Source organism: Notamacropus eugenii, chromosome 1 (assembly GCF_028372415.1).
Source record: "Notamacropus eugenii isolate mMacEug1 chromosome 1, mMacEug1.pri_v2, whole genome shotgun sequence".
NCBI classification, from domain to species: domain Eukaryota; kingdom Metazoa; phylum Chordata; class Mammalia; order Diprotodontia; family Macropodidae; genus Notamacropus; species Notamacropus eugenii.
The window spans coordinates 192,840,838-192,856,504 of record NC_092872.1 but is presented as its reverse complement, the minus strand read 5'-3'; the positions used below and the strand labels follow the sequence as shown (position 1 = coordinate 192,856,504).

The 15,667-nt window shown below is 40.7% G+C and overlaps 1 protein-coding gene across 6 annotated transcripts in view; it reads left to right on the top strand.

Annotated features, from left to right (window-relative positions):
- AFAP1L2 (actin filament associated protein 1 like 2) overlaps positions 1 to 15,667 on the top strand; it is a 149,773-nt gene that overhangs the window by 118,236 nt on the left and 15,870 nt on the right. For all 6 annotated transcript variants that reach the window (XM_072623197.1, XM_072623224.1, XM_072623192.1 and 3 more), the window contains 5 exons: positions 2,578 to 2,783; positions 4,084 to 4,263; positions 9,342 to 9,431; positions 14,268 to 14,352; positions 14,793 to 14,897. In XM_072623197.1, the coding sequence (XP_072479298.1) occupies positions 2,578 to 2,783; positions 4,084 to 4,263; positions 9,342 to 9,431; positions 14,268 to 14,352; positions 14,793 to 14,897 (666 nt within the window). The remainder of the gene's footprint in view (positions 1 to 2,577; positions 2,784 to 4,083; positions 4,264 to 9,341; positions 9,432 to 14,267; positions 14,353 to 14,792; positions 14,898 to 15,667) is intronic.

The following is a 15,667-nucleotide window of genomic DNA, read 5'->3' as shown; positions in this document are numbered from 1 at the left end:
AGTGAATTTGGATTAATTAGTTACAGTGAGAGTTTGGGTCATTGTGAGGACATCTTAATTGATCTGGGCACTTCTAACTTTAGTATGCAACCAAAATTGTACTGGGAGAAGTTGTTAAAATAGCAAGGTGGATGGGAGAAATTTAAGCTCTCAAGAGAGAGGCAGAATGGAGAGATGATTTGGGGAACCGATAGCCAAATTGCTTCAAAATGATGTTAGTTTGTACTTAGGTTGACAACTGGCCTTTTAATGAATTGGACATTCATATTTGTGATTCTCTTTGTGCCTGATTAAGGTGTGTGTGACATTGTCAATTATCATGCTCCGTTGATCCACAGGACCTCACCTCCAGCGAATGAACGTCATTTTATTGACTCCCTGAAAGTCAGAATGGTTTGATGTTATCTGTTTCTCTGAGTATGCCTGATCACTCACTGTTAAGAGTGAAAAAAAAGGTTGTTAGTGCACCCTCAGCATCTGCTGGACAGTTTTCAGCCGAAACCAGGCTCCATCCTTCTTGCTTGAAATCATAATCATACCATCTGTGACTTTCTCTTTTCCTCTCCCCATTCCCCGCCCCCCCCTTCCCATGCCTTTTTTTCTTTCTGAATATTGTACAGGTTATTCTGGCACATTTTCCACCACTGGAATCCCCAAATGGGTGCAGGTGCCTGAGGGAGTCATTTATGCCACAATCACCTTGGGTACTGCCCTTTTCTGAATCTGGAATGCTATACTCTTGTGTCCTTGCAGAGTAACCTTGGGAAATATTGTTAACTGTCCAAAAGAGTATTTATTACTGTCCCTTTCTCTGCCCATATGCATGTCCCCATCCTTCCCCTTATTGCTGTGCCCTTACTAATAGATATTTCTGCCCTTCGTGGTTGACTCTGCTTCTATGGCCAAAGGGGCATGTGCCCATCATATTCCCAAGAGAGTCCGGGGAGGGGACTGGGAAAATGAGAGTCTACATTTTGGATGCTTTTGGTAACCATGGACTTAACTGACTACATAGTGGAGGATAGCTCTAGATTTCATTCTTAGAGTCTTGTGGCTTATTGAATTCTGCTTCTGGGAATATTATCACTGCTGTCCCTTATTATTCATAGGCCCAGTAGTTATAATAATACTAATGTCCTGAATGTTACCCAAGGCATATAAAGTGCCACTTTACTATGTTATCTCAGTTTCTTTTGTAATATACCATTGGAGTAGAATTACCTAGGCTCTCAGAGATCATCTAGCTCAATCTTTACTCATCCAGCCATTGTTCAAATGCCTGTACATGCCTCACAAGGCAGCCCATTCTATTTTCAGATAGCTCCCATTATTAAAAATCTTAATGCTGAGCCAATTTGTAAAATCCATTAAACTGATTAAATGAGTAGAGTACGGCTAAGAAGACGTGAAGAATTTGTGAACTAGTTCATTTGGAGGATTTAAAAACAGGTTGCCTCATTAGTGGATTGGACAACAGGATAAAGGAAGAAGGAAGACAGATGGTAGCAGGGAAAGTATGAGAAAAATAGTAGGGATGGAAAGGAAAGGCAGGAAGTAATGTTATAGAGAATAAAACAGTAGAAGAGACTGAAAGTGATGGAAAGTCTTTGGGTGAGAGTAGATTGGGGGATGGAAAGGTGATCATCTTTCTCAGTCATCCACTACTCTAGTTTGGCCTGTTATTTCTTTGTATCTGCAGTTTTGAATGGGTAAAGCCAGACCATGCCTGAGAAAGATGAGCCTTCAGTAGGGGTGCTAAGATACATGCTGCTGCTGTTTCTCATATTCCCAGGTCACCCCAGGGCTTTTGGGTTGTCTCTCCTTCCTTCCTGAAACAAAGCCATTAATGTTAAGAGCTAGAATGAACCTTTAAAGATCACTTAGTTTGGGGACAGGGAAGCTTTTGAAAATTATTATTATTGAATATAGCAAATAATAAGTTTGAGTTCTATACATGTATAAAGAGACATATACACATACTCATTTATGTGTGCATCATATGTGTAGGTATATATGTGTACATAATTATACATATATATTTTATAAATATATATACACACATATACATGTATGAATATAAAAAAATTTTCCACATTAGTTTGCTTTGTTTTTTTATCCTCCAAAATTAGTACAGTCCTTGGCACATAGTAAATGATCAGTAAATACTTGCTTGCTACCTGACTAACTAATGTAGCCCCTTTGTCTTACAGAGGAAGAAATTAAGCTCAGAAAGGGCACATGTCACATTTTTGATTAGTGCTTTCTAGAATCTGAAACCAAAAGAATTTGGGAAGGAAAAAAAACCAGTTTCTCTCCAGTCTTTCTGGTTTCTATCTAGAAGAATCTTACCATTTGAAGACAAAATAGAGCAGAGAGCCAATAGAATCAGAAAGTCGTTATTGGAACACGCCTCTGATCCAGGACACCTTGTTCACTAAACAGTTTTGCCGTTGCTTCTGCCTTTTGAAAGTGTGATGGCATGATTCCCTTTGTCCCTTCCCTGAACAGAGCATGTTTGAAGACAACATTCTTGCTTCCCAGGCAGACAGGCTGTGACTAAGCTGGTCTTCTTTACAGATGACGGCGAACCTGTGAGTAGTTCCTATGAGTCGTATGACGAAGAGGAAAGCAGCAAGAGCAAGTCAACACCCCACCAATGGCCATCCCCAGAAGCTACCATTGAGCTGATGAAGGATGCCCGGATCTGTGCCTTCCTGTGGAGGAAAAAGTGGCTGGGGCAGTGGGCCAAGCAGTTGTGTGTCATTAAGGACAACAGATTATTGGTTAGCAAAACACTGTTTTGTACCTAACGTGAATGATTAGTCCTATTTTTTTTTCCTTTGGCAGCAGGATGAGAGGTGGATAATTAATATCTGAGATTCAGGCTTGTGACAGATGTTTCTGTCACTGTAGCCCAGACCAGTAAAATATGTTAGCATCTGTTGCTAAATGTAGACATACCAATGTACAGGCAGCTCTCAATTACATGTGAAGACTGCTGTTGTTTCTTTATATTGCCTTGTTACTTCTCCTTGACCTGCTTCAAGTAGATTGTGTATGTCTTTCTAGCCACTTTACAATTTTAATTTGGTGCATGATCAAGGCATCATAAGAGGTGGTATTGTGACAACAACAACCCTTACTAGATTATTCATTTTATATTATTTGTAATAATACAACCTCAGTTGACTCAGTATATAGACATCATGTCACATAGCAGAGGCATTGTGGGGATACTCTCGAAACACTGGATAATATAAAAATCTATTACCTTGAGTTTGGCAATGACCTTTTATTTTCTAGCATATAAACCTTCTCAATTAGTGTTTATCAAAATAAATCCTATGGATATCTTTTGTTTTTTTATCACCTCCATCTTCCAATATATCCTTTCCCCTCCCTATTCCAGAGACACATGATTATAAAGAAAAATAGAGAAAAAAAACCAGTCCAGAAAAATTAATCAATACATCAAAAAAAGTCTGATATTAATTGCAAATTTTCCACACTCAGAGTCCCTACCTCAGTGAGGATGTGAGAGCGATTCTTTTTCATTTCCCTTCTTTGCCCAATTAAGTTTTACTCAGGCTAATATTAAATTTAGATGACCTTGCCTAAACCCACAACACTGGCCATAGGAGCAGTTAATCACATTGTGCTGGGAAATAGAGAAAAACTAGTTTGGTATTAAATTTTTCCTATGGATTATGCCTCTTCTATAATAAGTGAGAGGCTAACTGTTTATGGTGTTTCTCAGGAGAGCCTTCTGGAGTAACTACCCAGGATAAGGCATTAAGCCATGAAAATAATCATGGCCCCCAAAACCTTATCTAGTTGAATTCCAAACTGTTTGTATATATATGCTATACCATTTGGTGAGGGGGAGAGAGAGATTGACCTATAGATATTGCATGGTAAGATAGAAATGCAGATATTCAAAGACAAATTATCTGAGCTTGATTTTGTGAGCAGTAAACTTCTTGGTTCCATAACATAGAGGTGGGTTTGCTGGATTTTCCAAAAGTGACCATTGCACCTGCTTTTGGTGGTTTTCACCATTTAATTCTGGCCTCTTGTTTCCAGTGCTACAAATCCTCCAAGGATCACAATCCCCAGCTTGATGTGAGTCTGGTAGGCTGTAGTGTCATCTACAAGGAGAAACAAGTGAGGAAGAAAGAGCACAAGCTGAAGATCACTCCAACAAATGCTGATGTGATCGTCCTGGGACTGCAGAGCAAGGACCAGGCAGAGCAGTGGCTCCGGGTGAGGAGAGCTCTGGGGTCTCTTGATTGTTCACTGGGGCCAGAGCTGGTGGAGGCAGCAGCAGACTATGAACTGGTTACTTACATCTGGGCCTTTGAGGAAAGACAGATTTAATAACCTTCCATTAAAGTCATGTTTTCACCAAGCCTCTCCAAGAGTAGGAGAGGATCTCAGATACTATCTAGTTCAGACTATAACTGACTTAGAATCTCCTCTACAATAACACCTGTAACAAATGCAGTCTAGCTTCTGCCTTCTAGTGTGAGAGTGAGCTCCAGACACCCCACCCTAACCTACCTGACAACCTATTCCACTTTGGGATCACTCTAGCTGTTAGGTAATTTTCTCCTTACATCAAGCGCCTGAATTTTTCCTATCCACAACTTCTACTCATTTCCCTTGGGGGCCAAGCACAAGTCCAATGCCTCTTCCACGTGAAAGTCCCTTAGATGGTTGGATATACCTCTCACATCCTCCCAAGTCTTGTCTTGAGTAGGCTAAATATCCCTAGTGCCTCCACCTGATCTTGCTGTTTTACCATTTGAGACCCCACCTTCACCAAAAACAAGGTACAGGTCATTTTGTTCCATGTAACTGTGTTTTGGTTTACCAGGTTCTCCTTTCCCCAAATCCTTCACATACACAAAACAGCATTCATATCTAAATAATAAACAGGTTTCATTTTCCACTTAAGAACCTTAGTGCCAGGCAGCAACACAAACTGCCTATATTTTGAACCCCACCCTCATACTCCATTGCCAAAAAAACACAAGTTGGCAACAGTGGCGTGCTGAGTACCTTTTTATACTTGAGGCAGTCTCTGCTAGAACTAAGAGGGAGAGAATTTGTGGGCGGTCTAGACCTAGGAGCTGGTCTGAATCTACTCCTGACCTTAGGAGATGGGGATGAGGAAGGATTCCAGAAGTGAATGTTACTCACATATCCTATCATATTCACTTCTAGTATCATAATGTTAATGAAAGTCACACATCAGTTTGGTTTTTTTTATGGCTCTTCAAGAAAAATCATTGGGGGAATAATTGGGAAGGATAGTAAACTGTCTCCTCATTCTCACGGTTTTTTTCCAGGGCTGCTCATGACAACTGTTCTCTATTTCCTAGCCATAGGCCCTGGGCAGGCATATAACCTCTAATCCACTTAATTGCAAATTCCCTTCTCTAACAAAACAAAACATCACCTCCTTTTTGACTCTATTAGCACTTCCAAGTGTTGTTCAAAAAGAGAAAAAAAGAAAACTTAAGAGGAGCCGGGAATGTTTCTTTGGTTGTCACCATAGTGGTATTAATACAGTTCATTGATTTGTCGCTTATCTCTTCAGTTACAAAGCTAAGTTTAATTTGGAGACCCTAGCACTATAAAAGATACAATAGTATGAGATCAAGAACCTATAACATAGTTGGGGGCAAAAGATAATGCATATAAACTGACTAAAGAAAAATACAAGATAATCCATATTTAAATGTTGAATATGAGATTATATTGTATAGGTATTATGCAGACTGTACTGTATAGATAATAAGTGCTATGGGGAGTACTTTCACTGTTTGCCAGAGTAGCTGGGAAAGACTTCATGAAGAAGGTGGGGTTTAAAGGGTGTGACATAGATAAGAAATCAGGGGTGTGGGATATGCCACATATTGGGAGAACCCAGAGGAAGATGTGGCAGCAGGAATGGTAAAAAGGAGGCAGTTGGCTTCTCTTGTGCAGAAGGTACTCCCTGGGGAGGGGTAGTGACAGATGAGGTTGGAGAAGGGAGGCTGGTACCTGATGAAGGGTCTTGCATGCCAGGAGCAGTTGTTAGCTCTTCTGATCTCCTAGACAATGACGAGCCACTTATTTCCTTACTGAAAGCATACACCTATTAGAGGCTTAGTAAATGCTTCTTCTAGTTGTTGCTGTTGATGTGGAGAAGCAGCAGCATCCAAGGGAAGACCTTAACTATCTGTTTCTGTTTCCTAAACAAACCAAGAGAGACACCATCCAACTCTTACCCTTCTTGATTCCAAAGATACTCCCTAGCTTGAGCCTTAACTGACACCTGGATAAGAGTGCTCTGAAGAATCTTGGCTAAAAAGCTGCCCTCCCTTTTTGTGTTCTCCATCTCTCCTTCCCTTCAGTACCATTTGTGTGTGCTGCCAATGAGATGGGTCTCTATTTAGGAGAAACATCCCCCTGCAGCTTACTGGATGTAACCAACTTGGAAAGCACTGCCAAGGTTTTGCAAACTGCAATTTTCAACATCCATTGCTTTATTAAAAAGCAACGGAAAACAGCATCTGCTGGAGGCACTAGTTCCCCAACTGTCAGTACTGTTGTTTCTGAGGCCTTGCAAAATGCCTTCCTTGGAAAAACTGAATGTTGCCTCCCCACACCTCACATACTCCAAACTCACCAGCATTTGTGCAAAATCATGTGCAAAAAGAGAAAATATAAGAGCACTGGCATGCAGCCTGGTTCTGAGGGGCACTTCAGGGTCAGAAATGTTTTGGGTAACTGAAGTTAGAAATTTAGAATGGATGGGGGTGGGAAGGGACAGGGAGAGCCCCAGTTCAGCAGTTAGTTTTGATTGATAAAATTCAGAGGATCACAGAGCCAGAGCAGGAAGGAACCTCTAAGTTCATCCAGCCCATCCCTCCCCCCTCATTTTACAGATGAGGAAACTGAGCCCTAGAGGGTTTAAGTGCCTCTTCTAAAGTCATGTAGGATTTGAATCCAGGTTGTGTTCAGAGTAAGAGCACATAATTTTCAAAGAGGAATTATTAACATGCATAACTGCTTCCTAGTTTTATTTTCATGAGGGCCTTCTTTCCTCACCCTGTAGTAGTAATGAGACTCCTTCATAACCATGTGACTAAGTGGATTCTGTTCACTGGTTCGAAGTGCCTAGTCACGTTTTGTACTAGAATGGTACTAACATATAATTGCTTTTCTCCCATCTCTTCTTCATGGTGGCCCTCTGAAGTACTGATAGATCAAGGCCAGGGGTTCTAGCCCCCTTTTTTGCCACAGACCCCCTTTGGCAGTATGGTGAAGCCTATAGACCCTTTTTCAGAACAGTAGTTTTTTTTAATTGAAGAAAATGCCAAATTTCACTTAGAGATTAGTGAAAATGAAGATTTTTTTTTCCCAATCAAGGTCACAAAACCCTTCAAATCTGTGGACCCCAGATTAAGACTCCCTGGAATATAGGCATGCCTACTGTCTAAGGGTTAGGTAGTAAGCTTTTCTGTAGTTGGAAAAAAAGAAACCTTACTTAGCACTGCTCATGTGTATCTGAGAGAGTCCAGGTAGGCAGATGCTAGGAGATCCTTATCTCTTCCATTCTGATCTGGTGGGACCATATTGACTGGCTCTATGGTTGCTACTGGAACAAGTGGAAATGTGTATAGAGATCAGAGGGTAGTGGGGAAGATGTCAGGCATGTATCCCAACCCGTTTAAAGAGGCGAAACCTTTTGTTTTCATTCCCTCCTCACTCCCAGACACATTCAAGGAAGAAAGGGAAATGTCAGGACTTTTCAGAGAGCAACTGCCTGCCCTGTTTTCCTTTGGAAATTCTACAAGAAAACACTTAGCTTAGCGTTTCAGAACCAAGCCTGAGTGAGTAGCAGCTGAAGCAAAACATCTGGGAATCAAAAGGAGGCTTATGGGAGGAAGGAGCTCAAGGGGCCCCAGGGAGGAGAGCCGGGAATTGGGAGAGGAAGCCCTGGGCTGAGAACTGCCAGGAAGGGAGGGAGCTGCCAAGGAGGGAGGGCAGACTTTGGATCACAATAGGATTCAGTTTTACACCCAGAAACAAATGAAGAAAACTCAGGAGAAGCTTTCAGTCTAGTAGAGTCCCCAGAGCCAAAGGCAATAGCAGCCAGTTGTCACACAAGGCTCTTCGATCTGAATGAGATTCAGCTTATGAGTGTTTCTCCCAGGATTTGGGAGGAAGAGCTGTAATCTGCTTGATGATCCGTATCTTTGAGCTAGCAGAATCCCAAATTGTTATCAGTGGGTGAAGTAAATGAAAGGTTTGATTTTGCCCTTCCTGAAGCATTCTCACTTAGCTCTCAGAATTGGAAAAAGTCGAGCTGGTTCAAATCAATCTCCAGTGGATCTGCTGGAGCTGAACGACAAGGAATGAAGGAGGAAGTTTTCTCCTTCGAGCAGTTCTGCATCTGAGATGAACCCTATATACATACATGTGTGGAATGACTGCTTCTGGCTATACCTGTAGCTCAATTGAAGTGTTACCAGAAAGTACAGGACTAGGTGACTGTGGGAACCTCTCTTGAAGCAATAGCTCTGGCTTTGGTCATCCTGTAAAGTCCTAGCTTCTGCAGGTCAAAGGGCCAGCCAAGCCTGATTGCTTCTCTGTGTACTTTCAGTTCAACCCTTTAGCCATGAACAAAGAAATTCCTCCCTAGGGGAAGAAGCATATTCTAGTGAGGACATTCAGGAAAATGTTTCTCAGAGGCCATCTCTCTCCCTAACTGGGTATGAGAGCATGTCATAGAGAGGGATCCAACACACTCAAAAGAAGGAGGCTGTTCAGGAAATGTGGTAAATTTATTGAAACCACAAAGGAACTATTAACAGAAAGCAGTGGGGACCAAGGGGACCGCAAAGCCTGGGGATAGAGGCAGTTGTGGCAAAAAGTTTTCACTTGTGTTGTACCAACCACAGAACTCAAAATGTTAGTGACCAGAATCGGTTTGATTGACTTCATTCCCTATGACCCAAATCTCCTGGCAACATGCTCCTCTCTTCCATCTGTTAACATGATCATATGTGGTCTGAAAACTCTAATAAACTTTCCCAGCTGAAAAGAGTTTCTAGAGTTCTGAAATATAATTTGGGACTGGTCCTGGAATAGCACAGAAATGTTCAGGTACTTGGGAGGAAAATCATTTAATACACTATCATCTGTCCATTCTCAAGAGACTCCTGAGATGTCTGGTACTAGCTCTGACTGAATCCAAGTGTAGGCAGTGAACAAACCTGAGTGAGGGGCCGCTAAAGTCTGGTCCTGACTCTGACCCACCAACTTGCTCCTCCTCTCTTCCTACTCAGGTCATCCAAGAGGTCAGTGGCCTGCCTTCTGAAGGAGTTTTTGAAGGAAACCAGTACACCCCTGATGCTCAACGTCTCAACTGTCAGAAAGTAAGCCTAGCTCTTCTCTACAGAGGGAATTCGTAATTCTTTTTTTTTCCTCTAAAAATGAAAGTGTAAAATTGGGAGCTTTGTTTTTGAATTTCAGTCCAATTAATAAAAACATGCTATGCTTGGATAAGCACAGTGACTTTATTTTGGCTCGAAAACAAATAAAACAGATACAGACTTAAAGTATTTTCTTGCTTGTGGAAAAAAAAGCTTCACTGGAACAATATTAACTTTGTTTTAGATTCTTAAATTGGGAGATTTATTTTGTATGGCTGTTTTCTAATAGTGTCCTTAAGTGTTCCTGAAAAATAAAGGCTCTTATTTGCTTTGAGACAGTTTAAAAGACAGGAGCTTAAGGCAGCCTAGTTTGATGTCCTAACTGTAAGGAGTGAGTCCAATCAGCCATGTAACTTTGGCATCCCACTTAGCTCCTGTGGTGAGAGCAAATGGAGTGAGTCTAGAGGTAAAGACCCACTCTCTGTGATCCTGGCTTTTCTCCTCTTTATCTGAGATGGAAGGAAAAGGGTATGTCAAGGATTTGGAGGTTAGAAGTTGCCAACGGATACTCTTAAAAAAAATTTGTTTGTTTTCAGTTCTCAACAATCACTTCCGTAAGTTTTAAATTTTCTCCCCCTCCCTACTACTTTCCTTCCCAAGACAGCACGCAATCTTATATGGGCTTTACACATACATTCCTATTAAACACATTTTCACATTAGTCATGTTGTATAGAAGAATGAAAACAAATAGGAGAAAGCTTAAGTAAAACTAAACAAAACCAAACATAACAAAAGAGAAAATATTCTGCTCCATTTGTGTTCTCACTCCATAGTTCCTTCTCTGGATATGGATGGCATTTTGCATCATGAGTCCTTTGGAAATGTTTTAGGTTTGCCTTGCTGTGGAGGACTAAGTCTATCAAAAACAGTCCTTGCACACAATGGATCCTTTTGATAGAACATTTTTATACTTCTATATTTTATATCCTGGTATAAAAAACTGATGATTTTCCTGCCCGCCTTATGAATGGAATAAGGTTTTAAAACTTTCCTTATTAGTTATTAATTATTATTTCCTTATCATTGAAGGGACTTCTATTAAAGTCCTACTCATGTGCTTCACTGAGGTGTGGAGCTAGTCCTAGGTTCTTATAAGTTATGCCAGCAGGACCTACATTCTAGTTAAGCCCACCAAGTTGGGAAGGATACAAGAGTGGCCCTGGTGATGAACAATATGTCTGTTGCTTGAGGAGCAGCCTAATTAAGTTTGTAGAGACCTGTTACCAGAAGGTTGACCCCCAAGTAGTTATTTTTTTAATAGCTACAACAAAGACTGACTCTTATGATGAAGAAAGGTTGTGATCTGGGCCTTGTGGAAGGAGTGCTCACAGTGAAAAAGTATGGTGCCATAAACTACAATGACACTGCTGAAGGCAGGGAGGGGTGGGGGGACAGTGAAAAAAATGGGCATACGTTGAACCATCACCACAAATAGAGAATCCATGCTAAAAGCCTAGAGGGGTGGAGCCAAGATGGTGGAGTTAGAAGAACAGACCTGTAGAAGCTTTCCCCCATCGTAGCCCATAAAATACCTGTAAAAAATGACTCTAAACAAATTCTAGAGCAGCAGAAGCCACAAAATAACAGAGTGGAAGAGATTTCCAGCCCAAGACAGCTTGGAAGGCCAACAGAAAATGGCTATCGCACTAGGCTCAGAGCAGAGTGCAGCCTAGCCATGGCTGCATTGCTCAGCAGGGACAAGACCAGAGCAGGCTTCAGGGCACCACCAGCAGCAGCAGTTCCCAGATTGCTCAACCCACAAACTCTACATTTTCAAAGGTCAGTGAGAAAGCTCTTTCACCTGGGTGAGAAGGGAACACGGTCTGGTCCTGCCACCAGCTTGGAGGAACTGAGAACTTACAGGTCCCCAGAGTATACCCTCCCCCTGACAAAGAACTCAAAAGTCAAGTAACTGGCTGGGAAAATGCCCAAAAAAGGGAAAAAGAATAAGACAATAGAAGGTTACTTTCTTGACAAGCTGCTATTTTCTTCCATCCTTTCTGATGAGGAGGAACAATGCATACCATCAAAGGAAGACCTAAAAGTCAAGGCTTCTACATCCAAAACCTCCAAAATAAATATGCAATGGTCTCAGGCCATGGAAGAGCTCAAAAAGGATTTTGAAAATCAAGGAAGAGAGGTGGAGGAAATATTGGGAAGAGAAATGAGAGCGATGCAAGAAGATCATGAAAAGCAAGTCAACAGCTTGCTAAAGGAGACCCAAAAAAAATGCTAAAGAAAATAATACCTTTAAAAATAGACTAACTCAAATGGCAAAAGAGGCCCAAAAAGCCAATGAAGAGAGAAATGCTTTAAAGAGCAGAATTAGCCAAATGGAAAAGGAAATTCAAAAGCTCACTGAAGAAAATAATTCTTTAAAAATTAGAATGGATTAGATGAAAGCTAATGACTTTATGAGAAACTAAGAAATTACAAAACAAAACCAAAAAGAATGAAAAAATAGAAGATAATGTGAAATATCTCATTGGAAAAACAACTGACCTGCAAAATAGATCCAGGAGAGGCAATTTAAAAATTATGGGACTGCCTGAAAGCCATGATCAAAAAAAGAGCCTGGACATCATCTTTCATGAAATGGAAGGAAAACTGCCCTGATATTGTGGAATCAGAGGGTAAAATAAATACTGAAACAATTCATCAATCACCTTCTCAAAGAAACCTGAAAAGAAAAACTCTTAGGAATATTGTAGCCAGATTCCAGAGTTGCCAGGTCAAGGAGAAAATATTGCAAGCAGCTAGAAAGAAACAATTTGAGTACTGTGGAAGTACAATCAGGATAACACAGGATCTGGCAGCTTACACATTAATGAATTGAAGGGCATGGAATATGATATTCCAGAAGTTAAAGGAACTAGGACTAAAACCAAGAATCACCTACCCAGCAAAATTGAGTATAATACTTCAAGGGAAAAAATGGTCATTCAATGAAATAGAGGACTTTCAAGCATTCTTGATGAAAAGACCAGAACTGAATAGAAAATTTGACTTTCAAACATAAGAAGCATGAAAAGGTAAACAGGAAAGAGAAATCATAAGGGACTTGCTAAAGCTGAACTGCTTACATTCCTACATGTAAAGATAATATTTGTAACTCTTGAAAACTTTTCTCAGTATTTGGGTAGTTGGAGGGATTACACACACACACACACACACACACACACACACACACACAATAGAAGGAGAGTACAGATTGAGTTGAATAGGAAGGGATGATATTTAAAGAAATAAAATTAAGGGGTGAGAGAGGAATATATTGGAAGGAGAAAGGGAGAGATGGAATGGAGAAAATTATCTCTCATAAAAGAGACAAGAAAAAGCTTTTTCAATGGAGGGGAAAAGGGGGAAGGTGAGAGGGAAAAAGTGAAGCTTACTCTCATCACATTTGGCTTAAGGAGGGAATAACATGCACATTCAATTTGGTATGAAAATCTATCTTATACTACAGGAAAGTAGGGGACAAGGGGATAAGTAGGGTGGGGTGATGACAGAAGGGAGGGCAAATGAGAAGAGGAAGTAGAGGTAAACACTTTTGGTGAGGGACAAGGTCAAAAGAAAGAATAGAATAAATGGGGGACAGGATAGGTGGAGGGAAATATAGTTAGTCTTACACAACATGACTATTATGGAAGTCTTTTGCAAAACTACATATATACATACATATATATCTATATCTATATCTATATCTATATCTATCTATATCTATATATATATCCTATATTGAATTGCTTGCCTTCTCAGTGGGAATGGGTGGGGAGGGAGGAAGGAAGAGAAGTTTGAACTCAAAGTTTTAGGAACCAATGCTGAGAATTGTTTTTCCATAAAACTGGAAAATAAGATGCAGATAATGGGGCATAGAAATCTATCTTGCCCTACAAGAAAAGAGAGATGATGGGGAAAGGTGGGGTGTGATAGAAGGGAGGGCAATTGGGGCATGGGGTAATTAGGATGCATGGTTGTTTGGGGTGGGGGAGGGGAGAGATGGGGAGAAAATTTGAAACTCAAATCTTGTGGAAATGAATGTTGAAAACTAAAAAGAAATAAATAAACATAAAACAAAAATAAAACCAAGCCTAGAAAAGGAATCTCTCCTTTGCCACAGAGAAGAGTTGCCTTGGACATAAAATCATTGGAATTGTTTCCACTGAAGGTTGATTTCTTTATTTGGAGAGCTATAAATATTTGTTTCTTTTGCAGATGGAAAAGCCCAAGTTGGATGGGTGGAATGATCCCTAACTAGATTTTTTTTTCTTAAATTAGTGCAAGAGAAACTTAAACCTTAATACTTGAAGGCTGTTTTGTGAAGTCACTAGATATGATTATATCTGTACTTCTTTGTGTAAATACTTTCTTGTTACTGATTCCTGCTGGCTTCTCAGCATCCACTGGAATATTGGCTAATATTTGATTTCTAAGACAATCTGCCTGCTCCACTCTCCTGTAGCAAGTATGGATAAAATCACTTTGAATGCTATTTTTTTTTCCAGTGTCAACAAGTCCCTTTGTAGACTTGGGAACTAAGGATAAAAATGGGTTTGGTAATTTGAGTGGTCCAAAGGCAGGAGAACAATGGGATAAACTCAGGGAAACTTCAAAAGATACAGTAGAAAGCTCTTAGGGTCCAGGTCATTGAACCTTAGAGTTGGAGAAGATATTAGAATTTATATCTGCTCCATTAGTTCACAGTTGGGAAAATTATCCAAGTATTACCTAATATCACCATATAGTTATGCTTGTGTTTTCTCTTTCTCATTGGCAGCCAGATATAGCTGAGAAATATCTATCAGCCCCAGAATCTGGGAGTAGTGTGGATGGTCATCCCGAGACCACAGAGACCAAAGATGGTAACAGAGTTCCTACCCCATGGGATGGTGAGGGAAATGGCAGTCAAGGGTGAGAGGCAGATGGGCTCAAGGGGAAGTCGTTTACCAACCTACTCCAAGGGGATGGGACAGACAGAGTTGGGGTGGGGGTCAGTATAGTATCCAGTTTTTTAACCTATTAAGTTCATATTTGTTTGTTTCTTAGATAATATGGATAACTTTTCATCTATCTCAGCTAGTTTTCTTTTAAAATCTTAAGCACTCTCTGTTTTTAACCAATGTATTCCTAAAAGATTCCCATGTCCTGTCCATGTCAGTAGGGAGACATCTGTGTGAACTGACTTGGCCTATAGATTTTTGTGGGATGAGGAAGAACAAGGAGGGAATCTCTGAGATCTTTGCTGGGCTTTGGGTGCAGGTTTCTTTGTGTGATATCAATTGTTTCTCCCCATTCTTGTTAGTTAAGAAGAAAGGTACAGCAGGTCTCAAACTGAGCAACTTGATGAACCTGGGGAGGAAGAAATCTACTTCACTGGAGAATGCTGAGAGGTCTCTGGAGACATCCAGTAAGAATCATAGACTCTTAAAGCTGGAAAAGACCTCAAGAGGTCATCAGGTCAGGCCACCTGCCAAGAGGCAGGTGAAAAATTAAGCCATGTAAGATAGAGTACCATTTATTCCTAATTTACAACATCCCTAGGGATAGAAATTATCCATCCTCCCCTGGTGGTCTCTTCCAGTTTTCCTTCACCATCTTCATAAACTATTTTTTACCTCTAACCAGAGGGGCAGACATGGCTTAATGAATAGTGAGCTAGGATTGAAATCAGGAGGACCTGAGTTCAAGTGCTACCTCTGATGCATACTTGGCCATGCCACCTCAAGCCATTTACTTCATCGCACAGTGCTTAAAACAACTCTGAAGCTGTAAGGTGCTGACCTGCAATAATAGTGGATCCTCACTCACCAGGGCAGGATTCTAGGGCAATCAAATATTACTCACAGATCCAGCCCCTTTCCTTGTGTTTAAACAAACTTTCTCTTGCCACAATTTTATCACATTACTTTCTGTTCAATTCTCTGAGGAGCTGGAGAACTGACCAGCAACCTCATACTTCAATACCTTCATTCAGCAAATAGTTCTTAAGCACAGAAGGCACTGTAACAGGTGCTTAAGAAGCAGCTTTGGAAATAAAGGCATTTTCCCATGGAAGAGCACTGGAGTTGGAATTAGAAGCCCCACTGAAATCCCATTTCAGAACTGTCTGCCTTCTGTAGCAGATTCACCTGGAGCTTAGAGGGAGGCATGGTCTAGTGGAAGGAAAGTGAACTTGGA